Genomic DNA, 18076 nt, shown 5'->3' with positions numbered 1-18076 from the left:
CAGATGCACTTCTTGCTGAGGTCAGAGCAACCAGTAAAACACTTCAGTGTAAGAACCTCAAGTCAGACAGATGAGCTGGTTCAAATGGAGCAAGTGTTAGGTTCTCTAACACAAATTTAAGATCTCAATGGGGAGCCACCGATTTTCTTGGAGGTCTCTCTTAAACAAACCCTTTCAAAAACATTTTGACAAGTGAATGCCTTGAAAGAGGGTGATCCATGGGCAGATATGCTAAAATGGCTGATAAACCTTGATAGAGGTATAAGATAGGTCATAGGAAAGTAACTTGTACAAATATTGTAAAACCTGAGAAACACTGGGTGTGAATGGGTGGTTATGTTGTTGGCACCAACTAGAAAACCTATTCTACTTGCTAATATATGATTGTTTAGTAGCAGGCTTTCATGCCTCCCTTACTACCTGCTGTATTTCCTCAGTAAAGAGGTGCCAAATACCTTATGCAGATATTCAGTTGATGTTGTTAGGGATCAGGATGTACCAAACACCCCTGTACTCATGTGAGAAGATCAGTTTATGAGGGAACTTGTGGTAATGTGAAAAGAATGGAGAACCACTGTTGCCTGGGCCAGAAGGGGGTTGCCACAATGATCTTGGGGGGATTCCTTATGAATCTAAAGAAGTATCCAATATATCTGTTTAAAGGGTGGAAAAGCATACAGTAACAGTCTTGTTCAAGAAGAAGAAAAGGCATCTGTCATCCAGGCCTTCCATAGAGTCCTGGAGCAGAATTTTGCCAGTTGATTGCTCATAGAGGAAGTAAAAAAGAACTCACAGATAGATCAAATCTTGAAAGACTCCCCCTGACATCGATTTCATTCATGATGGACTTCCTTTGTCCTACTTGGCTTGTCTGCCACTTAATTTTGCAGTGACAGAATGCAAAAGCTGATTGAGATTGTGATGTAAAGCTATATTTTGTGCTAACATGACTAGTCTGCATAAGAGATATGTGGTTTCTCCCTGCTTGTTTATGTGGAAGTTTGGAATCTGAGAGGGAAGAAGGTGATAAAGATATGAAAAGTTTTGTTTAATAGTATTTTAAATAGAAGGGAAGCACCAACACCGTAGAAGAAAGCTGTGGTGGCTGTAATACCTAAAGATTGTAAAGACCCATTAGACCATACCTTTCAACTTCTTAGTGCAAGAAATCTGCTCAAAGCCTAACATACTAGGGGGTAAAGCTGAAAAATAGGGACAGACTTGAATTATTGCTCTTATATTTCTCATATATTTAGAAAATTATTAGGATAACAGGATTTGTATTAGCATGCATTTTATGAAGGATATGAAGTCTTAAACTCAAATGTGTGTAATTATTTAGTGACTTCAATCATTGATGATTTGCCAGAAAACCATGAATTTTAAGAGGAACATACTTAAAAATATGAGGAAAAAATCTGGGGATTCTGTGGAAATCTAGACAGCTGAGAGGTATGCATCAGGCCCAGCTTCATATATGCCCATTTCTATTTTTAATTATGATTAGAAACTGTTTGTTTATAATAGCTATAAGAATAACAAAGGGTGTTGCCAAAACCGGATGGCTATGGATCAGTGTGGTGTTATGGAGGGGAGGAAAACATTTGACATCATTAATAGAGCAATGTTGAGCAAGAGGGAAGCAGAATGTAAGAAAATACCACTGTTTGGTGGGTATTGATACAGAGAAAACATTCACCAGAATAAGTTGGGATTTTGAGTAGGGTAATGGAAGCATTTGGGTTCCCTGATAATAAGGTTAGTTAGGAGGATGTATGAGGGATCAGAGACAAAAAGTAAAGTGGTTGGGTTCCTCTCTGATAAGTTGTCTGAGCAGAGGAACCAGGCAAGAGTGTCCTCTTTCCCCTTTGTTGTTTGCATTATGTTTAGAGCCATTGGCAAAGAAAATAAGTGACTCAGAAACTCAAGTTTATAATTGGTATGGTAATCGAGAAATGTTGTCTCTATTTACAGATGATATTTTGTATCTAATAAAACCAGAAAAGGTCACCTCGTTGTTGTGGGATATTCTGAGACTGTTTCAAGTCTTTTTGAGATATAAAATGAAAGCAAAGCAAAGGCTATAGCTGTAAACGTTGTGCTCATATATAAACTGTTTCCGCAATAGCTAAGGATGTGTGGGAAGAGACCAAACAAACGATAATACAAAAACTGAAAAACGGGAAGCTCTTGTTTATGGATATGGATAGCAAGATACAAGCAGTGACATGTTTTTAGTCCCTTTAAATTTATATATACATGGCAGGCATATTTTTTTATCAACCAGAGGAGAAGTTGTAGACAGTAATTAATAAAAAGTTGAAAGAGTTTATCTGGGGGGTGGGGGGGGTGGACAGGGGTCAAGTGGGATAAACTGACCCTTCTAACAGACCAGGGTGGATTAGGATTACCTGATTTGAATGGATATTTTAGAGCTACGCAGTTAATTTATTTATTTTATTGTACATTTGTTAACCGGGTAGAGTCTGGCTGGGCAAGTAGACTGTTTTCAGTGGAGACTCAAGGAGATAAGCTCCATAACAATAGTACGAAAAGATTACAATTTTTAAGATTTACAAACAATATACAGAAAGTTTGACAGTTGCCAACAGTCACAATTTACAAAAAGAGGAATGTAAAACAGAAAATATTACATTTATTAAGCCTTACTACAAACAGTAATATGAAACTCATTAGATATATAAGTAAAAACCATTGTTGTATTTTCAGTTGGTAGAAATAAGATAATATGATAGCAGAATAGAAAACATTTGATCGAAGTCATGAGAAACTAGCCAGGAGTATTACAGGAGCATAGACATTGTTGAGTAAGGTATTCCTTTAGGAATTTTTTGAAGTTATGATGATATGTGTTTTTTTAAGATATTCTGGGGTAATAGGTTCCACTGTTTGGCTACTTTGAAGGAGAAGAGAGAGTCACCGAAGTAATTATGGCACTTTGTAACCTTGAGTTTATCGGATGATCTAATGGTCCTGGGGTTGGTGTTTAGTTGCCCTAGGTTGGAGAGTGCAGGTCAGTTTTCAGGTTTGTGGATAATGGAGTGGGCAGTGGTGAGCTGATTGAGTGATAACAGATTGGGAAATTCAAGCCAGTGTAGTTTTTGAAGAGCAAGGCAATGATGGGTGCTGATGGGTATATTAGCAGCAAATTTTATTATTTTGTTATAGCAGAAATCAGGTAGATGTAAATCAGACTTGTGCAGGTTAGTGAAAAGTAGAGGAGTAGATAGGAGGGGGTGTATATCAGAAGTCCAAAAGCAGAAATGTTCGAATGCCAAAACTTTGAACTGGAAGTTCAAATTCTAAAAATAACGAAGCCATGGAACACCTAATTCTTTCCCAGGGAAAAAAATTCAGTGGGCAGTTTCCACGGCTTTGCTGTTTCCTCTACTGTGGTGCAATTCTGCAGCTTTGCTATTTCCTCCACTGTGGTGCGATCTCAGAGATGGTATATTTAAGTAGGGGGCATATCCCCCCCCACATTGGGGGGTGTGGGGGCAAAGCTCCCCACATTACAAACAGTATGTCATGTTCATTTGTTTCTGCGTTTTGTACCGGAACAGCAAATTTTTTTCCCTGGGAAAAAAATTGCTGTTCTGAGTGTTCGGAGTATTCAGTTTTAGAACTTTTGGGTTCGATATTTACATAGTCAAAGTTTTGAAACTTCGACTATGTGATATAGATCCGATAGGAGGTGGGATCTGGCTGTGGCTAGTCTGGCACTTTGAGTAAGGTAAGGTTTGGCCCTATATAGAGCACCAAGTTTGATGTGAACTTTCTTAATTGTGAGTAATATGTGTTTATTGAATCTTAGGTTGTTTGTTGTGACACCAAGTAGTTTTGTTTGGTTAACTGGTTCTTTTATAATGCCATTACTGGAGTAGATGGAGAGAAGAGGTGTTTTTGCTTTGGATTTCCTGTTAGAGAAGCTCATTAATTTTGTTTTGTTTGGGTTTAGGATGAGTTGAAGTTCATTTAGGTAATTTTCAATATCTAGAAATGACTTTTGCAGTTTATCTCAGTGTTCTTGGGGTGTGGGAGCAGAGCAAGTAAGAGTAGCGTCATCAGCATATTGAATGATAGCAGATTTAGTGGCAGTGTTTAGACAACTTGTGAATATAAAAAAAAGGACAGGGCCAAGGATGGAATCCTGAGGGACCCCAACAGAGACTGCGAGGAGTGTGGAGAGTTTATTATCCCATTTAGTTGCCTGTTGTCGATTATTAAGGTAGCTAAAGAACCAGTTGAGAGCTGTAGAGTTGAGGTTGAAGGAGGCTAGAGCGTTTAGTAGTTGGTGGGATACCGTATCAAAAGCTTTGGACATATCAAGGAATATAGTAGAGACTAGTTGTCCATTGTTTTTGAGGAGGTTGATGTAGTTAGTGAAACTTATGAGGACTGTGGAGGTACTGCGTTTTGGATGGAAGCTGTGCTGTGAACTAGGTAAGTGGTTATTTGTAGTGAGGTGGTCTAGGAGCTGCTTATGGATGCATTTCTCTAAGATTTTGGCTAGGGGTGAGAGAATGGCAATGGGCAGATAATTAGAGATCTTTAGATGGGCCTCCCTTGTGGAGGGGGATGATATGGATATTTTCCATAGTGTGGGGAGATATTGATCTGAGATGGAATGATTGATTAGGATAGATACGGGATAGGCTCTTAAGGCTTGTATACATAACACAAGCAGAGAAGTATAATTCTAAGTGGAAGGGGATGATGATGATGAAGCATGGTGGAGCTTAAGATATAAGGAGAGAGTGGGAGTTGGGATGCAGATCCTTAAGGAGAATAACAGTGGTCATACAGAATATTATACATTATACAGTTATAAAGTAGCAGAAAATATACTAAGAACTAAGCCAACACAAGAATGGAGAAAGAAGATTCTGCCTTTAGGGATGACTGCAATTAGGAATACAGATAATAAGCAAGAGGGGGCTGGTATTGACTGCAGAAATCTGGCAAAGGAAGTAAGGTATTGGGAGCAAATTACTACAGGCAGAAAGTTAATAGGGTGGGAAGATGCCAAGAAGACATTTGGATTGCAGGCTAGTGACTGCCTTCCTTATCAGGGATTGATATCCGAGTTTAGGCAAAGAGAATGGGATAAGGGTATCCTAAGTGAAAGACCTGCTCTGTTAAGAGTTTGTAGTTAAATCTAGAGCAGTAGGTCATATAAAATATTGCATAATAACTATAGAAATCAATCAGAAGAGTTTAAACAAGATTGGGAAGAGAGATTGGATAAGCAATTCACAAGGAAACAATGAGAGGACATATGTATGGCTCCCAAATATGCAACAAAGTCTAGACGATTTAGGATTTTTTGCTTGGAAGTGTTTGGATAGATGTTTTTATACACCAAGTAGACTTAAAAGCATGTTTTCTCAGGTGGATGACAAATGAAGGTGTGATGAAGAAAGAGATGACTGGGAACACATGTTTTGGGAGTGCAATGAGCATAACATTTCTTGCAGTATACATTTTCAGAATTATTGGGTAAGCAAATGGGTTTAACTAAGGAAATTATTTTTTTTAGCTGGGATACAGGATCTGAATTGCCTACACATACTATGGCCTTGTTAAGTTTAATTCTGGTGGCTGTCAAAAAGCAATTATTAGAAAATGGAAATTAAAGTCTAAACCAATTGTATTTGGTGTTGTGAACACTCTAACACAGATAAAAGAACTGGAAGTGGGATCTTTAGAAAAAGACAGGAGCAAATTACAGAGAAAAAATGGAAATTGTGGAAACAATATATGCAGAATGATGCTTGAAGGAGGGGTAAAGTTTAAGGTAAGTCAGGAATTGATCAATTTATTATAATGTTGAATTGATTGTATAAAACATATGTGATGTATAATGTCTGTAACTGTGAACATGTTAACATGGTTTATTTTCTTTTATATAAATATATGCTTGCCTATGTCTTAAATGATATTTCAGTAAAGATGTTAAGAAAATGCTGTGGCTGCCTAATACAGATGCATATTTCTCTTGGCATCATAATACAAAACAACTAAAAGACTTGCAGTAGTCCCTCCCTTGGGATGATTAAGTACATGGGTTCACTTTACATTACTCCAATTTAAAAGTTTTTTTTTTTTATTTTACTCTGTTTCCAGATAGCAGTGTTGTTAAAATAGCATATAAAAAAGATTGATGCATAAATGTGGACTAATTGTGTAATTAAGTAATTGACTGTGGAGTCCAGTGAAATAGTGGTGATACAGATTATATAAGAATAATGTTTATTCTAGATGTAGCCATTTCCATCTTCTTAGTTTGGACATCAAGTTCCTATCCACAACTTCATAGTGTCTGCCAGCCAGGTTTTGGATAAAATCCACAAGTGGAATGCTTTGTTGTCTTTCAATATGTAACATGTTTTCTTTATGGAACATGTTTTTAGTGAATTATTCTATTTCTGTAAGGCATGTATAAATGGGCGTGCCTTCGTTGAAGGTTGAACGTCGAGTTGGTACCTCTGCGTTCGTGAAAATTTACTGCCAATCATTAGCGGACCGGAGTTCCGCTGTGGCGACCCCTAACCGGGAAAAGCCGAAAGACAAACAACAACATTCTATTTCTGTAAGACATGTACAATGTATAATATGTTTAACCAGTTTTTTTCAGTGTCACAACATACATGAGAAATGTAGTTTGCCAAATAATTATTCAGGAAAAACTAATTATTGCTGCTTTAAAACATTTTGCTAGAAACTTAGGAGTGCAGTATTCCATAAAGATGGAGAAATAGTATGATAATACAGAGGCCATCTGTTAAAGTACAGTATAGTGTAGCTTTTTCATTCACTGTACACACTTGTGCTTTTTATTATGTGCAGCAGTCTTTAATCATTCTTCATTTTTACATTGAGAATGAGCACAGAACCATTTTGCTTCTCTAATTGTACATTGTTTGAGATTTGGTGCTGGTGTTTAACGTGGAAAACCACCACCAGAAATTTTTTTGGGTGGAGGTGGCAACATAGCTTTATTGAATGCCTAATGAAAACATTTGTGAGGTACAATAGTTTATATAGCTTTAAAGGTAAAGATTACATGCATATCTGTGACTGTGATCCAAGTCATTGTTGTATGAGACGTTAAAGGCAATGTATGCATGGGTAACATGAGCCATTTTATTCTAGGCATCCTAATATTGCTAAAACATTTTAATTGGTTCTTTTCTGAGTGTATTTTAAAATGCAGTTGGAGCTATTTACTGAGAGCACTGCCATCCATGTAGGCCCCTAATATTAACCTGTTACTACCTTTTAAATATAGAAAACCTAATTAACTATCATCTGTATTGAGTCACATTTGTTATTATTATGCAACTTCTTTTTGGGAAGGTGGAGTGCATGACTCATCTGCAGTTAGTCTCACTCGAGGAACAATGTGAACACATCCTTGGGGGGGGGGGTACACTTCAAAGGTATATTGAGGACTTTATTTAATATCAGTAATAATAGTAATTAAAATGTTCTTCCCTACCATAGACTAGTTTGTAACATGAATTAGCATACGTCTAAGCAAATAGAAGTATTCTGAGTAGTGCAAACAGAGTAAGGTAGGTGTATAGTTTAGCAGGCATATACAAGTCACAGAAGACCGACAATGTAATGTGTGATCACAGATTAATAGTCCTTCCTAACAACACTAAAAATCAAAGCTCTCCCTTTGCCTAACACTTTCAGTGTTCTTGCATTGCATGGCTCTGTCTCCCCACTCCCTTATTGCATACATAACACTTGATTGGTGTGCATGGTTTAATTTGTCTACCAAGACAAATCATATTACTGGCAGTTTTATGATTATGCATCTCGGTCTGCTTGGCAAATGTATTACTAAGCTACTTTCTTTGAAACTGTGTAATACTTGCTGTATTTAGCAAGTTTGTCAAAATGTTTTTAATTACAGAGTCTACATATATAATAATAACAAAGTTCAATGTTTTTCTAAAATTATATAGACAGCAAGAAAGATGTCCAATAAAAGTGAAATGCAACCAAAGAAAATTTCAAAGAAAGGTGAAAAAAACAAAATACAATAATGTTATGGTTATCAATACATTATACATGTCAGATATCAGGTTGCCAGTTCTCAAAAAAAAAAAAAAAGTTTCAGAAAATAAAATGATTCCACTGTTGACTTCCAGTTACATTTTTATTTTTCTTGAATTTGCCAATTGCTTTCTAGAATTTTACTAGAAAGCTCCATAATTTAAAAAAAATCTCGAGTCTAATCTTATATTTAAAACAGATTGTTGCCATGTTACATCTCCAGTAATAGTGAGTTGGAAAAGTTAGGGTCAGAGAGCATTAATAGAGATGGAAGCAGTACCAAAACTATGAAGGATACATGCTTGTTGATGTTTGTACAAAGATCAAGATGAAATCAAGTTAGGATAAGAAAAGCTGATTTTGATGGAGCTAAAATCCATCAGTATATATTAATTTCACTCAAATGTTTTATACAGCAGTATATAATATACTGTAAACTATTTGATGGATTCTGTCCAAAATGAACAATAGGACTTTGTCAAACTGCATCTCTAAAAAGAAATGTGTATTCTTAAACAGGTTTGAGTACTATTAGCTTTTGTTCTTAATAATAAAATGTACGAGTCTTTCATTATTTTGAGGGTAGTTAAATGTTAATTTTAAAGTGATTCAAATGAATATTAGTGGCTGTGTAACCGTTTGGTAAGTGATATAAATGAGAACTTTCCCAAAATTATGCAAAATATTTGATTAAAAAGTCAGCAGAATATTTAAAGTGTTGGCTATGGATGCAACAAAGGCTGAGATTTCCAAAAGGTTGGATTCATGAAGCAGACTTTAATATTTTTAATCACTTTGCTCATTGAGTTAAGAATCATGAATTTCTAAATAGCTTTAGAAGATAAGGCAGGTAAGGATGACTGCACTGCATAACATTCAAATATATATATATATATATATATATATATATATATATATATATATATATATATATATTTTTTTTTTTTAAATAATTTGTTCGAAGTTGGAAACCAGGATTGAATGGAAGTCTTGGGATAAAGTAGTTGGAAGAGTTTGGGCAATCTCTGGAAATCAGAAAATACCAATGAAAAGGAATTTTAGGCTGCAATAAGTTTAGGGGATAAGAGTAATTTGCAATAGGAAATTCATGCAAATTTATAAGACAAATGATGATTAGACTTTATGGACAGACGGAAAACGTTTTCAGAATGAGGTGACATGAAAACTTTATAAGAGACTTGGAAAGCAGAGATATCTTCATAGCTTCCATAATAAGATTTTGCCGAGTCACTAACTTTTTAATATTGTGATTTTTAATTAAAATGCCTTTGAAAGAATTTCTTCCAAATAGTGCCAAAGGAGTTAATTCCAGAAGTATTAAATTGATACATTAATAATCAAATAACTGGGAAAAAAAGTTTTGATCAAACTTTGGGAGTAATATGGGGACGAAGAAAATGCATTAATTACAAAGTGGACTTTTAAGATATTGTTTGGTGGTGATTTCAAATAAATAGTAATAGCAACAAAAGCTGTTTGCAGAAGGGCGCTATTTTTTAAGCTAGAAAAATGAAGAAGCTGATTGTAAGTGTAAAAGGAAAGGCTCGCATTTCCTTGTTGCATTCACCTTTTTGACTGGGGAAAAAGAGTAGACCAAAAGCCATTTGTATAGATTATGTTGAAACATTAGAATAAAGTACAAGGACCAAATTTGAATGATTCAGGAAAGCTTAACTCTTGGAGCGTGGAAAAAAAGAAAATGAAAATTGACATGGTCAGATGCTTTGCCAACATGTATGGCTAATATATAACATCAAGTCATAGAAAGCCTTTTTTCATAAGTTGTTGAGAGTTGGTATAATGGCTAGGTGTTTTCATCATAGGCACAATGTACAAGGCTAGTTCTTACCTTTGGTGACTGTCTGTTAAATGGCTAGGTATGCAATAGTCTGCCAACTGTTATCCTTGTATTTATTTATGAGCGTATGAGCCTAAGCCATAATGTAACTGCAAAATACAAACAGGTGAGTTTGGGTGAATATTTAGAGTGCAGAGGAAGACAAAACATTTGCATTAATTTTGGTTGGAGGTTGGTATAATGATTAAAGTGTTTACAGGCAGAAGGTACAGGGCTTGTTTCTCTCCTTTGAAATTAAATTGACTAGGCTTAAAATGGCATGCAAGGACAACTAGTCTAGTACTTACTATGAACCTACAGAAAGCATAGAGGCTAACACAGGCTTCCAGTCAAACAGTCAACAAAAAAACATACTGAAAATATGGCACAAGGATGGTATGGTCTTTTGCAAAATTAAATTATGTCCACTTTTATTAGCGCTATTCTGCAGTAGTTGTTTCTGTTGGGAGAGTTTGAATTAAGATTTAGAAGTATTGCTTTTTGTTAAAATGTCAATGAGTGATGCATTTCATTTGAATAAAAATGTGTTTTTAGACGGTATAACTAAGGGTCTTCAAGTCTGTACTAAATCTCAGTGCTGTGTGATGCGCAAGTGATTTGACTATATGTAAACTTCCTTTTCTTACAGAAGTGCAGTTAAAAGTTAGTAACTTTCTTATACAATATGAGTTCACAATTTCAACATAATGCTGAATGTCAAATTGGTGTTATTAATTGAATTAGGGATTTCTGTGTGTATGTACTTGTATACTTATATAAGTAGAGTATGTACACATATCTCTGTAGAATTAATTTGATATATATATATATATAACATACACACACACGCACATATATTTATTTATGGTTCCCCTGCATTCTAATGAACGTACGTTTTGTTGGAAAGCATAGAGGGTGCTGTGTGATGTTGAAGGTATGGATAGCCAAGTATATGGGGTGCAGATGTTAGTTTGCTTTGTCAAGACAGGTCAGTGGGGTTGGAGGGAGTGTTTGTGTGTGTTGGTGAGTTGGGGTTAGAGTCTGGAAAGATGGAGGAGATGAGTATTGTACGTTCGTGCTAGAGTGCATGTATTTTCGGGTTAGGGTTAGGTAAGGGGATGGATGTAGTGTTTGTGTAGTGACGGTGTTAACATAAGGTTTTTATTAAGGTAATGTGTAGGATTAGGGTTAGGGAAGAGGCAGCCTAAGGGTTAGCACCAGTTGCTAAGATGGTGCAGGGGGTTGGTAATCAATGTTGGTGTAAGTTGAAGAGAATTTGTAGCTCTATTACATTTTGAATGAAAAACACTTCAGCAAGGTAACTTCGATGAAATGTGAGAAAAGAATCTGAGCTTGAAAAAACACCTCTTAGACCTGCATTTTTTTCTGAAATTATATACATTACTCATGTTCTTTGAAACTTTGCCCTTGATTGTTGTATGTGAAAATGTATGAAATGTGTTACGCATCAGGATGTGTCGTATTGATTCAAGAGAGCTCAGTGACTAAATTTATTACCTAGTACCTAAGAGTTGTGCTTCAAAAATCATGATTAAAAACTACTGAATGAAATAAATGCATTTGACTGGTTGCATATGTGATATCAAATTATTCACTGTATCACTGCTGGCCTTGTAGTACTTTGTTATGCTTGCATATGTAGTATTATGAACATGTCTTTGCAAAGTGGCTGACTATACTGCTGCCAGGTTTCACCAAACCACATGGTTGGGTAATAGTACAGGGGTTTACCACAAGTGCTTATTCACCTTTTCATTTCATGTTTAGGTGTGCTTCACAATAGAAAAGTCTATTTTTCTCACGCGGCATCAGAAATATGTGCTTTCTGTGAGTATATGTGATTTTATCATGTGAATGTTTGTGGAACAAAGTGGGTGTGACCAATTGAAAGTTTTCTTTTTCCTCATCCTTGTGGAGCTCAAGTAGCTCCTCCCAAGGAAAAAGGAAACTCAATCAACATTCTTTCAAGCCAGTTTGTATACAATTTCATGTTCCTTGGATAGCTGGATAGCCTAACCTAAAGGTTATGCAGTTATGAATAAGTAATCTTTTATTTTAATTTATATCTTTGCTTTAACATGCTAATTTGAAATGCATATTCCTTTGCTACAGACATTCTCAGCCAAATGAATGTTTGCTCTTAGCTTGGTACTGAAAGTAAAGAGAAAAATTATGGAGGAGTTCGCCAATTTACATATACCTCGGCTTTTGATCTTTTGTAAAAGATAAGTACATATGTCATACTTATACATATCTAGCAGTTTAGTTGTCTTCAAGATCTTAATTCATTTAAGTTTTACTCTCTAAACAGCATTCTTTGTAATCAACAAGTTTGCTAGAAATTTTATAGTATTTCAGAAAAAAAATGATATATACTTTAAAGCTTTCTGTCATTGCATATTTGATCATCATCACAGTTAACGTATTATACTGAAATGTGTAACAGTTACTCATTTTGTGTATTCCCTCTCTTTATAGACGAGGAAGTGGTACTGGATTATTGCTCATTACTTGATTTGAAAAGGAAGACCAAACATCCTGGACCCTTGGAATTCTCCACAAAAGTGTTGAGCAAGCTGCACTTAAATTTTTTGACAAAACTGTTGAACACGTTGCACTTTGAGAACAGTTATTGTGAACAGTAAGGGCTGACTTGGTGGTTTATGCAACAGTCAGTTTTATTAAGTACAAAGAACATTGTATCTGCAAGGTAAATAACCATGGTTATAACTGCAAGAAATTTTTGTAGGGGGTTCTTGGAAATACAATGGAGCATGCTATGTTTCTTTTATTGCTTAAATGAGCATTAGATAGTTCTATACAGACAAAATGTCCCTGTCTCTCTCTCTCTCTCTCTAATATGTAATCATTAATGCTTGCTAAGAACTTTTTGCAGACTAATATATGCATTTTTTTTCAAAAAACACATCCTGATGCCAGCAGGTAAATAATGTTTGCCTAGGCAAGCAGAAAGCACTTATTTTTGGCAATAGAGTCTGCCCAAGAGCAGACTTCATTGACAAAAATCATTAGCATTTATGGTGGTGGTAAAAATATCTGTGTAATAAATGACTCATTGGAAAGTATGTATGTATTTAATATTATGTGCTTATTTAAATTAGTAAATTTTAATGTGTTAAACAGAAAAGTCTTTTTTTGGTTATTTTCATGTATTTGTGCACCTGGTCTATCAGTAGTTGTAGTCTTAGTTACCTGTCTTCTAGGTTTACATGCTGAAGCTGCTAAAACTGATGTGGATCATTCTGTGTCTCCTTGACTGTAGTATTGTGGTAAGGTGCGCATAGCTGAACCAATAGCTATGAGACACTGTCATCTCTACCTCTGACTACTTGGAAATTACTGTATATAGCTAACTAATGTGTATAGTCTGTTTTATTAAAATACATGAATTACTTTTGTTTCACCATCTCAACACTGCTGGTTATCGCAGTGACTATAAAGGATGTTAATTTACTTGTGTCTCCCACTGGGTAAGAAAGTATTGTTCTCATTTATACTTGATACTAAACATGTCTTGTTAAACTTGGTGTTAAAATAAATTGAGTAAATGTTTGTACTACATTCAAATACCAAAGTAGTTGGTCTTGAATTTTTCTACTCTTTGTAGCATCTATATTTTTTTTTTTTGGGGGGGGGGGTGCTAAATTCCAAATTGCTAGTTTGTTTTTTTTTTTAATTTCTTAACATATGTTACTGACATGTCCATAAAATGTCCGTATTACTTTTATGAAGTCCAGGGTTAAAGGAGAACTGAACCCAAAACCTAGAAAATGTTTTCAACATATCTGGAACATTCCTTCATTACTAATGTCAGTGTATCATTGTTCAGTTGTTATTTTCTAGTTTGTTATACACAAAATAGTCTGAATGCTGATTGCCATGATGATGTCATCATATAATGACAGAGTGACTCCTGTGAAATGAGAGGGTTATTTCCTCTTGTGTGCTCGCGCTCTTTCTCATTCCACCAGTTTACAACAGTGCTGTCTTTGTCTAATTTTAACTGTCAGCTTCAGCCTGTCTTTTTCATTACTTTGATTTTTATTTGCCATCTCTACTACAGCATTTTAAGGAACGTTTGAATGTCAGGCTTGAAAAAATAGCAGCAGTATTTTTTTTTTCAAAATGTATCTGTAGTTCAGTATCCATGTGTAAGAAATCTAACCTCTGTAATTAATAGGTATTGTTTAGACTGAGCAAGTAATATCTTATGTAATTTATCTGGAGTTTTCCTCTACTGGCCTCTGTTGAAAAGGGGTTGCTAGCTCAGTCAAACTTTCCCAGTAAACAAATGGTGTTTTTTTTTTGCATAGTTGTGCATTATATACACTGTATGGCTGAGGCAAGTCAGTGAGTGAAACTCCAGATAAATTACATAAGATATTACATACATTTTGCAAGCATATTACATAAATAATACAAATACATTACTGAATTAATACACAGAAATCACTCAATGAATTACACAAGGTTTTACATAAATATTTCAAACAAAACAATAATGTGTTGTGCAGAAGTTGTTATATATGAGAAGTAGATATATCTTACAATTTTAGCTTGATAGAGAAGTAGATGTATCTTACAATTTTAGCTTGATAGAGGTAGAGTATTAGAATGACTTTTAGTGCTAAAAAATGTATATATACTTTATTCAGCTGCTCTTACTGTAACTGTCCTACCTTCTTTATTTTAGTTTGCTTTTCTGTATGCTCTTAAGTGCACAAGTGCTCTTATTCTGCACTTATTACTGCTTATTAGTAGCTTGATTAATGTACATGCTATTCTAAGCATCTTAGTTTTGGTTTGAGCACTTGTGCTTCAGGCCATTAATTTAAATTTAGGGTTTTTGTGGACTAACCCTGCTCTCCCGAAATCCACCAAGTATTCAGAGCACTGTGTGTGGACAATTTCAGTCAGTTTCCCCTGCCAGTCTGGTCGACATGGGCATACTGAGACAGTGTAGCAACTGCCTCATGTTCACAGACAGTCCCCTTCTCCTAGCACATAATTCTTCTACTTGTGAGAGATGCATCTACATCAGTAAACTGGAATCCATGCTCTCTCACTCCGCAGTCAGTACTCCTGCTAAAGAGGAGATTGCCAATACAGCACCACACCACCCACATCACAGAGCCACACACTCACCTATGCAGGGGTCTTCAACAAAAACTTGCCTAAACAGAGACCCCCAAAACATGCACTCAAACATTCCACACACAATGTCAATCACATCGCACACAGTACGCAGTGCACCACTCTCACAAACACAGCCCATTCAGCATAACAATAAACCAAACATACTAGTCATTGGCAACTCAGTAGTGAGACAGACTGATGTCCCCCTCACCAGCCTCAACAAGGAGAAAGTATGGTCAGCTGTTTGTAAGGTGCTAGAATCTTCTACATTGTTCACACACAAGTCGCTCCGCAACAGGTAGAAGTATGACTCTTTCATTGTCCATGTTGGTGTGAATGACTTGTAATGCACCTCCCTGGACTGTATGAAGAAAGACATGATTGAGCTCTCAGACTGTGTTCCAGGCTGGTGTGACCCTGGCCCTGAGAAGCATCCTGCCTTCACCAAGAATGATGCCACAATGCCAACAAAAAATGATTGACTTCAACAATTGACCTAGTTTCTGGTGTCTTTTCAATGGGATCCAGTATCTGTCTGCCTGGGATGACATGGTTGACCAGCCTTGATGCTTTGCCAGAGATGATCTCCACCTGTCACCCCTGGGGTTCTAGATCTTGGCCAAGGCTCTTGCCTCCCCCATTGTGCCTGTTTTAGGCTATGTCCCAAAGACAAATCTTCCAATATGAAAGATCTGTCAAAAAGCAAATTGAAGGTTATGCTGGTCAATGCTAGGAGCCTTAATCTGAAAATGCACTCACTGGAGGCTGTTCTCACACTGGAAGATGCCGATGTGTGTGCAGTCACAGAAACTTGGTTCAGGGCTGCAGAGAGCACCCCTGCCTTACCAGTCTATACTTCATTACACACTTTCTGACCCCAAAATGAGGTCAGAAAGACTAAGGGTGGAGGTGTCTCTATCTTCATTAAAGACGAGCACACCTTCAGACTGGTTTACCAGCATGATGCACTGGAATTACTACAGGTGCAGCTGACAGTTGGCAAGACACCCATCCAAGTTATAGCCAGCTGTAGACCCCCCCTCCATATCTCATGACACCCACTCCTCTTACCTGGACCTACTTCACTCCATCAAGGTACTTCCTAACACCCTGATCCTTGGTGACTTCAACTACCCCACCATAGGTGGGGTGAAATATTCCTCTAATGCACTCACCCAGCGATTCATTGACTTCATTAACTCTAATGCACTAGACTAGCTGGTCTCATCCCCCACAAGGGGAGATAAAATACTGGACTTGGTTCTCACCAACATGGGTGACCACTGCACCACTCCCATAGTATGTTTTTCTATGGTGAGATCAGATCATCCGTCTGTCTCCTTCAAAGTTTATATCCCAGCCAACCCCTTCCCAGCCATTGCCAGGCTAAAAAACTTCTCAAAAGCTGACTACACCCTCCTAAGGGAGAGTATCGGCAGCTTCACACCACTGCCTTGCTCAGAGGATGCAGACAACTAGCTGAACCGTACAGCAGTGCAGTATGCAAGCACTTGTACAGCTGCATGGGCTCAGACATACCCAACAGAACTAAAACCTGCTCCTCAAGGAAACACAAACCTGTGTGGTGGACAGCCTTTATCAACAGGCTTTACAACAAAAGGAAGAAACTGTTGTCCAAGGGTAAAACAGAACAAATCCCAAATTGGAAAATCTTCCGCCTCAACAAGCAAATTAGATCACTAGTGAAAAACTCCAAAACAAATTATGAGTTGAAACTAGCTTCTGAAACAAAGGGAAACCACAAGTCCTTCTTCAGTTATGTTAGGAACCTCCATGACAAAGCCCACGTTTGTTCAGTATTAGTACTTAACGGTACCATTTACACTGATCCTGCCGACTTAGTCAACCTGCAGGCTGATAGGTTCGGCACAAACTTCACCCCCTTATTGCTCCCCAAAGGCCCAGTCGACATCCCCGATACTTCTCTCAAAGCTCACATCTCTGTAGATCAAGTGTTAAAGGCCCTATCCAAGGCAAAGAACACAGCTTCAGCAAGAACTAGCTTTGCCACTGAGCACCCTATTCAACCACAGCCTAATTACAGGTTTCATTCCAGCAGAGTGGAGAACAGCCATTGTCATCTGCACAAAGGTGATGCCACTACTGACCTGGAAATTATCACCCCATTAGCTTGACTAGTTTGATCTGTAAAGCCATGGAACATGTTATTATTATGGATCTCATAAAGAAGGACATAGGTAATCTCCAAACACTCAACCCCACCCAATTCAGATTTGTCAGGGGCAGATCTTGCCTATTAACCTAGCTGACTTCTTTGAGACTGCCACCAAGGCCCTGGATGAGGGAAACTCAGTACATACAGCTTACCTTGACCTGGCCAAGGCCTTTGACACAGTCCCCCACTTGGGCATCATCAAAAAGCTAACACAACTTGGTGTTAATCCCAGTCTCATCAGATGGGTGGCCAACTGGCTCACAGAGAGGACCCACAAGGTCAAAATAGGTGCCATCACTTCCAACAGAAGACATGTCACTAGTGGTGTTCCCCAGGGGTCTGTCCTGGGACCCGTACTGTTTGGCATCTACTTTTCAGAGGTCCAGGCAAAGACAAAGGGCCTGTGGCTGACCAAGTTTGCAGATGACTGTAAGTTGAGTGTTGTCATTGACTCCCCAAATGATGTTAACATACTGCAAGAGGGTCTCACAGCTACAAATAACTGGTGCCAAAGTCATGGCCTTAAGTTAAATGCAAAAAAATACATTATCATACTATTTGGCAAAAACATGGCCCCTACTGATTACCGCATCAACGGCAACTCCCTAAGCACACAACACCTGGTGAGAGATCTGGGTACTCAAGTTGACAAGAATCTCGCATTCGACCATCATGTGGCGGCAGTGGTCAGAAAAGCCTTTTACTTGGTTCATCTCCTAAGTAAATCGATTGCATCCAGAAAAAAAAGGAGG

At 37.2% G+C, this 18076-nt stretch overlaps 1 protein-coding gene across 2 annotated transcripts in view; it reads left to right on the top strand.

Annotated features, from left to right (window-relative positions):
- LOC122813614 (mucolipin-2-like) overlaps positions 1–13056 on the top strand; it is a 1348087-nt gene extending 1335031 nt beyond the window's left edge. For both annotated transcript variants that reach the window (XM_044086031.1, XM_044086029.1), the window contains one exon: positions 12449–13056. In XM_044086031.1, coding sequence (XP_043941966.1) covers positions 12449–12485 — 37 coding nt within the window. In that variant the 3' untranslated portion in view covers positions 12486–13056. The remainder of the gene's footprint in view (positions 1–12448) is intronic.
- Positions 13057–18076: the final 5020 nt, after the last annotated feature.

The sequence above is a fragment of the Protopterus annectens genome, chromosome 10.part0, assembly GCF_019279795.1.
Source record: "Protopterus annectens isolate FY-2018-M chromosome 10.part0, PAN1.0, whole genome shotgun sequence".
NCBI lineage: Eukaryota > Metazoa > Chordata > Ceratodontiformes > Protopteridae > Protopterus > Protopterus annectens.
The sequence above is the reverse complement of the archived record's forward strand: the minus strand, read 5'-3'. Positions and strand labels throughout refer to the sequence as shown.